The 10366-nt window shown below is 31.5% G+C and overlaps 1 protein-coding gene across 1 annotated transcript; it reads right to left on the bottom strand.

Annotated features, from left to right (window-relative positions):
- Nucleotides 1-226: 226 nt before the first annotated feature.
- LOC145323108 (glucoside xylosyltransferase 1-like) lies at nt 227-5293 on the bottom strand. The gene is made up of 9 exons (XM_080165493.1): nt 5231-5293; nt 4094-4177; nt 3754-3854; nt 3249-3309; nt 2785-2898; nt 2033-2116; nt 1388-1495; nt 937-982; nt 227-348 (listed from the first exon to the last, which is right to left on the bottom strand). The coding sequence occupies exons 1-9, from the start codon at nt 5291-5293 to the stop codon at nt 299-301; spliced, it is 711 nt and encodes a 236-aa protein (XP_080021619.1). The 3' UTR covers nt 227-298.
- Nucleotides 5294-10366: the final 5073 nt, after the last annotated feature.

Below are 10366 nucleotides of genomic sequence, written 5' to 3'. Positions count from 1 at the left end.
AGTATAGATAAGGTAGTGTCTCTATAGTCATGGTTATATAATAAACATGACTAGAGTAGACACTGCTTTATTATCAACCATCTACACTATATATTCTATATAACTATAGATAAGGTAGTGTCTATATAGTCATGGTTATATAATATATATTACACATTCTTGTTTTATGCTTCATTCGTTAAATCATACTTGTTTTTTTGTAAAAGTAAGATAAAATTAAGTTTAATTAAACAATATTTTATTATGAATACAATAACAATGGCAAACTCTACAAAACAGAAAAATTAAATGATAGTTGTCAAGGTAACAGCACTTTCTTAGGCCACCACATCATCATATCATTAAAATCTAAAATAAATTTAAATGTATGTAAATACAAAAAATATTATATTATACAGAATGCTAAAACATCTTTTCCTTCATTTTACAACCCTCACAATTAATACCCTAAAGATACATTACATTACCCCCCCCCCTCAAACCATTGAAACTTCTTATTTTACTCCCTCTAAAAAGCTTGGACGTTCTTGAACTGCCCATCTCGATCCAATTTTTGTTTAAAATTATGGCGTTGATAAACCTTCTTCTTAACACCTTAATATCGACATATTTTTCCTTTCCAGTGAAGCTTTTTATGGCTATTTATTGTTAGGGCAGCTAAATCGCCCTTATGAAATGATTTTTGTTGTTTAGTTAATCCGTACATAAAAGCAACATAACGTTTGTCCGTGTGTCTGTCTGTGTGTGCAGAGAAGGATCTCGTTAACCCTTACAGATCGGGCCCCATTTCCCACCCTAATAGATCGGGGGGGGGGGGGTCATATTGCCCCCCCCCCTCTATCTCAGCTTCTGTTACAGATAAAGACTTATAATTTTTTTTTTCTGGTGGTTCATGTGTATTTTTAGAGAAAACTACTTTTTTAAAAACAAATTTACCTTCAAAGGCACTACATGGGCTTTTTAATGAACTATCACTATCAACCTAAAAAGTAATACACAACAAAAAAAATATGCCTATAATATAACAACAACTTTTAAATGATGTAATATACATCTGATTTTATGATGTCTTAATTTTTTTGGGTATTTTACAATGTCATGTACACAAATAATTCACTTATTTTGAAAATCAATAGCTAATATTTCTTTTTTTTTATATTTTGTACAATTTGATCATGCAAAAAAGATGTAAACTCCCAGCTTTGATTAACAAAAATACCCCTTATACTTATTGAAATTATTGAGTTGATTGAATATGTTAATCACTGTTGCTTTGAACAGAACAATTAAATCTTGATTCAAACTTGCCAAACATATCCAATAGCAGAATGATTGTGTGAATATCAGGTTATCCAGTCCAATAACCCCTCCCTCTAAGAGTTCTTACCCATTGTAGATTTATGTCGAGTATTTGTACTAATTCACTTGGCTGCTGGGTTGTTAGATTAAAGTTGATGAACGTGTCATATACAGTTTTAAACTTCATAAAGGTGTCCTAAAATTAAATTTTGTTAAACAAAGATACATGCAAAATTAAATTAATCGATATGAATTAGTAAGTTTAGCAACTAACAATGACAAGATTTTCGCATGTCTTTTTTTTTAAATTGCCTTTTGACCAAAAAAATTTCATTTCATATTCTCTTTCCCTGATTTTTGGAATATTTTATGTCAGAACAATAAGGTACAATGGTAAGCTTTACTATATTAAGTACTTTTAGGTTAATATTTATAGAATTGTTAACTCCGAAATTATATTTAATATTATATAAAAGCAGTGACGTTTTATAAATATATTAAGGGGGAAAGTACCACCACCCTACTAGGAGAAATCGCCCCTAATGCTCAACAACCACAAATTTAAAAACTAAAATTAAATGATTGGAAGTGGTGGTCAGGCCCCCTCCCTTCCTTTGCCCTTAAAGGAATCTAGTAAGAAGCTTTTTTATAAGAATTTCATAGAGGGTTATATGGCACTCAACTTTCTCAGGGACGAGTGATTATCAAGACCCTTCCCAAGGATACAACTTACAAGGTGGAATGTTCCTGTATTTCCATGGATAAGAGATATTCCATCTGTTCTTGCTGGCGGACACTGAAATCTTCCTTTACCTCCCTGCAAAACAAAAAAAAATAATAAAAAAATGTCTAGAGGCTAAAATAATCAAAAAAAATTGTCTTTCCCGCATTTTTTATGTTTATGCATCCTAGACGTAAATTGTGTCATATAGTAAACCATCTAAATAAAGATTCTTTTTGGAGTTGCAATATTTATTTTGGGAATGTCTGGAAAGTAGGTTCCGTAAGAAAGTAGATTCCCTAAGAGGCAAAACTCAAATCAGAGGTAAATTCTTTAAAAAAATTGCCTCACTAAAATCATTTTGCCCCACTAAAATCAGTGAAGCTCGCTAAAAATTTAGAGGGGATAATTTTGCCTCACTAAAATTTTAGTGAGGCAAACTGATTTTAGTGAGTCAAAAGTTAAAAAAAAAAAATTCACCTCAGTTTTGTTGATCTTTTTTTGCCTTAGGATGAACGCAAAGAAAGAGAAAGCCTGAAATGCTGCTAAAATGTCACATGTGACGTCATAAAATTACATCTTTTTTGGGGGGGTTTCCTTTCCCTCTTCTCCTCTCATCCTCCCCTTCTTATGACGTCACACTTATCATTTTAGCAGCATTTTAGGCTTACTCTGAAGAAAAGATAGACATATTTTCACAATGGAACATAAACCATATTTAAAGAAAATATAAAAGTAATAAATGTGCTTTTAAATTTGATTACCATTGTACAATGTCCAAATCTGAAGTTCCAGGAGCATGGCATTTGATATATCTGCTCAGGATGCCTGTTCAGGTACACATTCAAAATATCCTGGTCACCCAATTCCAATTTTGTCTTAAAAATAGGACTTTCTGATAGATTATTATCATTTGTTTGATGGATAGTTGGATGGATGTGTGTATAGATGGATTAATAGATAGATTAATAGCTTGAACAATAGATGGATTGATAGATGAATTGATAGATCGATAGATGGAAGAATACATGAATTAAAAGATACATGGATCGATAGAGGGATAAATAGATAGGATAATACATGAATTGATAGATTGATATGGATTTCTAGATAAATTTATCACCATAGACTTCCTTGGTACTTCTCCTAAATGTTTAATTAACCCAATTTATGTTGTATTTTAGCTTAGCTTTTAAATAAGAAGGTATTGTTGTAGAGTGAAACTTACCTGGAATTCATCTACAATAGAAAGGGTTCTGTTCATCCAGTCAATTTCTGGTTTTCGAATTCTGATAAAAATATCTAATTGTCTAATGTCATTGGTTATAAGGGAAAAGATATAAATATTTAAACCCAAAATTCAACATTCTGTTTTAAAAGGAGGATGAAGCCTAATCTGTACAACTTTTGCACCACTTTTGATTCCCGTAACGTCATAAAAAAAATGGATTATCTATCTCTTTTTTAGGAGTTTTCTTTCACAATTCTCCTCTCATCTCCCTCATTTATATGACGTCACAGGAATCAAAAGTGGTACAGATTTGGCTTTTTCTAAAAGAAGTTTTAAAAGTTTTTAAACTTACAAATAAGCCTTATAGTTAGCATAAACCATTGAAATTGCATATCAATGAAAATCCAACAGTTTTTACAAAGTACACATATAAAATCTATAAAAGTAACTACTTTTGTTAATAATGATACTACGAATAAGACCAGGAATGTAAAACTCTTACTTTTCTAGATCCATCAAGACAACGCCAGAGTTTAGTCCCCCCTTGAAGATTGGAATACCTTTAGTTGGATACCTCCAACCAACCACAGTCATTGATATCATCTAAATGAAGGTCAATATTTAAAATTACATTAACCTAATAAACGGAACTAAAGATTGTTTGTTCAAAATATTTCATTTATAATTTTTTTCAATTGTTAAAAAAATACAGAATTGCTATGAATGAAATTTAGCTCATCTTTTTTTTGACAAATTAAACCTCCTAATTAAAATCTTGAAAGCATTTCATATTTAGAATACTTTCCTTAAACCTTTTAATAAGAATATTCGTTTCAAATAACCTGTTTATCATCAAAGCTTGGAAATAAATCAAAGAGGTCCTCTGGAGGACGCAGAAAGACGACATCTGTATCCAGGTACAAAATCTAAATATTTGTTTGTTTTTGGATTGAATCAGAGCATTTGATGCAATCAAACTCTAATCTTCTATTACAAAAGGTAACTAATTTTAATACTAGTACTTTGAATAGAGATTTGCATAAAGACGACATCTGTATCCAGGTACAAAATCTAAATATCTGTTTGTTTTTGGATATAATCAGAGCATTTGAGGCAATCATACTCTAATTTTCTATTACAAAATATAACTATTTTTTATTACTAGTAATTTGAATAGAGGACGCAGGAAGACGACAACTAAATCTTTATTTACTTTTTTCAGATTGAAAGAGAGCATTTGATATATTCACTCTCTGATTTTCTGTTTCCAAGGTGATTTTTTAAGCCTTTGATTGTTAAAGATGACTAATATTCACTGGTTGGTAATTAAATAGAGAACTTAAGTACAAAATCTAAACATATAATACACCCTCTCTAAAAATGTCTAGTTTAATTAAGTGCTTTGATAATGTAGATAATGTAAATGAAAGGAATCAAAGCTGTAAAGAACCAGGAATCTTTTGTAAAGTATAATTACTGGGTGAAAAGTTTGGATATTACTAGTTTGGAACCAACCAATCAATATTTAATAAAAGTACCTTAGTTTTGAGACAAGGTATAATATAAAGAGGTTCAAAACCATGGGTAACTGTATGATAATAAACATGCAGCTTCGCCCCAAGAGGTAATTAAAAAAATGTATTACATGTGGTGCAGCACCAAATAGTTGGTATCATCTGTATCATTAAAAAAAATAATAGTGATTTTTTTATTTTTGTGGTAGTTGGGGGTGTTCCACCACTCAAGAAAATAGCCTAAAACCACTACAGGACCAGTAGGTATATTCCCTGAAGAGTAGAAACCAATCAGTTCTGTGGTTACTGAGATCTTAAGGGACAGACGGACAGACAGACGGACAGACAGACGGACAGACAGACGGACATACAGACGGACAGACTGACGGACAGACAGACGGACAGACAGACAGATAGACAGACAGACGAACAGACGGACATCATTCTACTTTGTATTATAGATACCTTATCAACGTCAGGAAGAATGAGAGGTAGGAAAATGAGCTCGGTGGCGCACTTGCGAAACATAGCCTTGATTAATTCTCGTTCCTAAATGATATTTTTTTTTAAGGTTGGGATTCAATTGTTTTATTTGTATCATCAATAGACAATTCTATATTGCTATTTTGCTATATTCTATCCTGATATTGATTACAGTCTTTTCAGTTGTTGCAATAAAAGAACCAATTATTGTTTTCTTTCCTTCAGGTTCGACAAGGTCACAGACCAACAGGAATAAGTTCTAGAGTTGCAAAACAATTAAAAAGATCCATACCGGAGGAAACCAAACTTGATGTTTTGTCAGGACAAATTTTTCTCCATAAATTTCGTCAACTGTTGTTAGATAATTTGATAATCTAAAAAACATTTTGGATCATGGAAAGAAACGAATTCGTCGTATTTTCACAGTAGCTTTTCTCCTATTTTTAGTAGCGAAGCTACTCTATAATTCACTTGGTCCGTCAGTCCGTCAGTCCGTCCGTCAGTCCGTAACGCTATGGGGGAAATGAGATTTACTCAGCTCCTATAAAAGATAGAATGCTGAAATGACAACATTCCCATCATTAAGGAGCACAATTAATTATAAAACATCAATGTCGTTAGGACCGCTTTTTTAGCAGGTTTAAGGCTATTTTTGTATTTTTCACATTTTTCTCCATATCTTCAGTGTTTATGGTGCGATTTTCAAAATTTTTTCAGTTATAGATATCTAAATTAAATTTCCAGTCGTTTAAAGAAAACGACTATGACGGTCAGACTGGTTTTAAGCAGGTTTTAGGCCATTTTTGTATTTTTCACATTTTTTTTCATATCTTTGGTGTTTGTAGTCCGATTTCCAAAATTTTTTTAGTAATAGATATCAAAATTAAATTTCCTCTCCTTGAAAATCAACTATGACGGTCAGACTGCCTTTCAGCAGGTTTTAGGCTATTTTTTGTATTTTTTGTATTTTTCACATTTTTCTCCATATCTTTGGTGTTTATGGTAAGATTTCCAAAAATTTTTCAGTTATACATATCAAAATTAAATTTCCTGTTGTTTGAAGAAAACAACCATGACGGTCAGACTTCCTTTTTGCAGGTTTTTGGCTATTTTTAAATTTTAAAAAATTTTTTTGGGGATATCAGTATCAAAATAATTTTTCCCATTGTTATGAGCATCTTTTATGTAATTTACTTTGACCGTCATCATTATACAAAATAAAACAGGGTTTCGTGTTTATTTTTTTCCAATAAATCAATTAATAAATACACTTTAAATCTACTTGTACGTATTACCATTCATGATTTTATTTTTTGTGCTTCGCTACTTATGGATGTTGTCATCCTTGTTACCCCTATGGCGGGCTCTAACCATGCGGGGCAATCACTAACATTTACTTAACCTAACCTAATCTAAAATAACCTTTCAAATAGTACTGTGAAAATACGTTAAAACACTCAACTTCATTTTCCTTCAATGACCCAAATTTTTTTCCCGAGATTTGAGAGTTGGTTTCCCTAGAGGTGTTACTTTGATTAATGCCCAATGTGCTCTGTCATATTTATCAACAATGTTCTGCTTGCGGCTATTGCTATAAATACCATTACCCACCCCCTAACTTATGATGTTCTATAATTGACTTAGGATTTTCAGGGAAGGAAGGCACAATTGATTTTAAATTAAACAAACTTAAAGTGTAGCTACTCTACAACAAACAACTTACTCGTCGTACATACTGTCATCATCAATTAAGATATGGAAATGAAGCTTCTTCTAAAATAGTGAAATATTATTTGTATGATATCAGTTGAATTGACACTAAATTTCATTAAATTCAATGGTTCCATCGTTATATCGTTAAATCTTCATAAAAATCTTGTGTTTTTCTCAGTTGTTATCAAAGATAGAATTTTGAAGATTCCTTTGACCTTAGCATTTTTTCAACAATTCAATTTGTCCTTCTGTTTGACTGTTATGACAACTTTTTCAATCCTTAAGAACTGTGCTTTTTATACATGTTGTCAACTTTATTTTCCATAAAAACTGCTCAATATTTTGATGCTTTAATAATAGCAACTCTAAAGTTTAACAGGGTTCTTCATACCTTTGTAAGTATCAAAGCTGAATTGACTAGAGCTTTTATTTGCTGAAATTGTCGATTGGCCGAGGTAAGCATGTTTCTTCCTTCCTTATCCCTAGAATAAAACAAGGATGACAACATTCATAAGTAGCAAAGCATAAAAAATCGTCAAAAACCTGCTGAAAGGCAGTACGACCGTCATGGAAAAATTTTGAAAATCGGACTATAAACACATAAGATATGGGGAAAAATTGGAAAAATATAAAAATAGCCAAAAACCTGCTAAAAATGAGTCCAACCTTAATGGATATTCAATAGTTAATTAAGCTCCTTAATGACGGAAATACTGTCAAAAAGTTTCAGACTTCTATCTTTTATGGGAGCCGAGAAAATCACGTTTCTCCTAAAACTTTTCAGACATACATACGGACAAACGGACATTTAAAATTATAGAGTAGCTTCGCTACTAAAAATGATGACAACATTCTTAAAGGCAGAGCTCAATAAATCAGACAGTGATACAAACGAATATTAACAAATGTATTGTAACAAACCATCATGTCTTTTGTAGCATGGCCGACAGACCAACTGGATATCCTTTGAAAAAAGGAATCTGTACAAAAATAATGAGCAGTTATCTTAAGTAGCAGCTAAGAAAATCACATTTCCTCCATAGTGCTATAGAGGGGGGCATATAGACAAGGTGAAGTATAAAGTAGCTTAGCTAATAAAAATAAAGTTACAAGGATCCACAAGCAACCAAAACTACATGGTATAATCCATCCTTTGGTTCATACACTTCATGTAATACTTCCTCTGATAACTAAAACAAGAATAAAAAGAACCATAACTACATAGTATAATCCTTTTTTAGGCTCTTATACTTCCAAATATTGACAAATATAGAGTATCGGCGCATTTAATATTTAGCAATATAAATATAAAGTTAATTGTAGAGATGATTCGCTAATGATATAGTACATAAACGCGCTAGAATCATTACTCCAAAAATAAGATGAAAAGGTAAATATATTATATTTCACCATAGCTCTGTGGTAATGCACTGAGCTACGGTCATTAGAATTAGAGTTCAAACCCATTTGTAATGCTATCATGTTGTCTCAAATTTTCCTACCAATTCAGGCAACCTCTCCCTAGTTGTAGTGGAAGACGGCACAGCCATTGAAAGGGACATATGATCCACGGGCACAATACCCGCCTTAAAAAAAAATAAAAAATATCAAAAAGTAATCATTATGGATTTGCTACGCTTTTTAAATTGTATATAACTGTGAATGGAATCATCATGCTAAATTTAGAATTGATGGGATAATTATAAATCTAATATAACTACCCTATATAATTATAGAAAAGTTCAAAAGAAAATAATACCTCAAGTTTTGTTGTAGTTTCTTCATCGATCAAATTTGCCTCTTCTATGAGTGTTTCCATGTAAGTTTGCTCAGATACTGATTTCTTTAATAATAATATTTTTATTTGTTTAGTAGCGGTTACACCCCTAGGGCATCTATATTAGAAGGCACAGAGTGGCTCTGGATATTTTAACAGAAAAAAAGTTGTCGTTAATTTAGGTTATGGACATCACTTATTGGACTTTTCATTCATCCAGTAGGAGGAGAGGGGATGGTGGAAAGGGGGTGCTCGTTATTTTAGATGCTACAAGTTTCACTTTATACAGTATATGATAATCTGGTGTAAGATCCGAGAAATAATAGATCCTTTACCTCAAGTTTAGTTGTTGTTTCATCGAACAAATTTGCCTTTTCCATGAGTGTTTCCATGTGAGTTAGCTCGGTTACTGGTTTCTTTAGCTAAAATATTGTTTTAGTAGCTACTACTTTCCTAACATCTAGGGAATCTATATTCGAAGCCAAAAAATTTATATAATAGTAGCTTAAAACCATATCAAGACTTTATTATGAAAATAAAATGACCTAAAATCATTCCAGGACCTATGTTACTTAAAATAGAGAAGCCAATCAGTTAAGTGGTTATTTAGATATTAATCTTCAGACAAAAATTCTTAATATTTTATATACTAGGATAAGAGAGGCTGCTTTATAAATTGATATGTCCCTTGTTTCATATGTTTCATGATTTCTATTTCATATGCATTTACATTGAACATCTGGTATTTAAATACCTCCGTAAGTCAATCCATGACGTACATATGTTATCATTCATGATAATTAACAAATTAATAATAAATTCTATTTGAATTTTTATGTATAGAAAATAAAAGTCAGGAAAAGAGAAAAGCTAAAATAATTTTTTTTTCAATTAGTCAAAATTAAAGTATCATTTTATTTTACTAAACATGGATATTATAGACAAAGGAAAAGTTTTCGGTAATTTAGGTGGTTATCATGGACATCACTTAATCGTCAGTTCATTCATCCAGTAGTAGGGGAGGGGATGGTGTAAAGAGGGTGAATGAGGGTGGTCATTATTTTAGCAGATACAAGTTTCACTTTATTAGGGTACATGATAATCTGGTGTAAGATCCAAGAAATAATAAATCCATTACCTCAAGTTCATTTTTTATTTTGCCAATCAAATTTGCCTTTTCCATGAGTGTTTCCATGTGAGTTTGCTCGGATACTGGTTTCTTTAACTACAATATTGTTTTAGTAACTGTTACTTCCCTAGCATCTAGGGGATCTATATTCAAAAAGCTTAAAAGCATCTCTAGACTTAAATATAAATTAAAATTTCCTAAAAACCGTCACCGGACCTATGTGAAGCTTACTTAAAATAGAAACTCCAATGGGTTCATTGGTTATTGAGATCTTAAGCTTCAGACAAAAGCTCCCAATACTTTATATAATAGGATTAGCAAAGCTGCTAAATGATTTGGAACGTTTAAATACAAAAGGTTTCATAATCTTCTATTTTCTATGCTTATATCATTTATTTTCATTGAACATCCGGTTTTCAAATGGCTTTGTAAATATGTCCATCAACATACATATGATAACCAGGGAATATGGAATATAATTCTGACAAACAATTCTAAG

This window comes from Acartia tonsa, chromosome 6 (genome assembly GCF_053477335.1).
Source record: "Acartia tonsa isolate MP-2025a chromosome 6, ASM5347733v1, whole genome shotgun sequence".
NCBI classification, from domain to species: Eukaryota; Metazoa; Arthropoda; class Copepoda; order Calanoida; family Acartiidae; genus Acartia; species Acartia tonsa.
This window is presented reverse-complemented; position numbering and strand designations above follow the sequence as displayed.

Excerpts from the sequence above, each read along its gene's own strand:
- LOC145323108 (XM_080165493.1), bottom strand. The coding sequence starts at position 5,293 with ATGTTTCGCAAGTGCGCCACCGAGCTCATTTTCCTACCTCTCATTCTT. Across the intron at positions 3,310-3,753 it reads GTCTTGATGGATCTAGAAAA|AATTCGAAAACCAGAAATTG; the intron begins GTAAGAGTTTTA and ends TATTTTTATCAG. Across the intron at positions 983-1,387 it reads TCGACATAAATCTACAATGG|GTTGATAGTGATAGTTCATT; the intron begins GTAAGAACTCTT and ends ATTACTTTTTAG.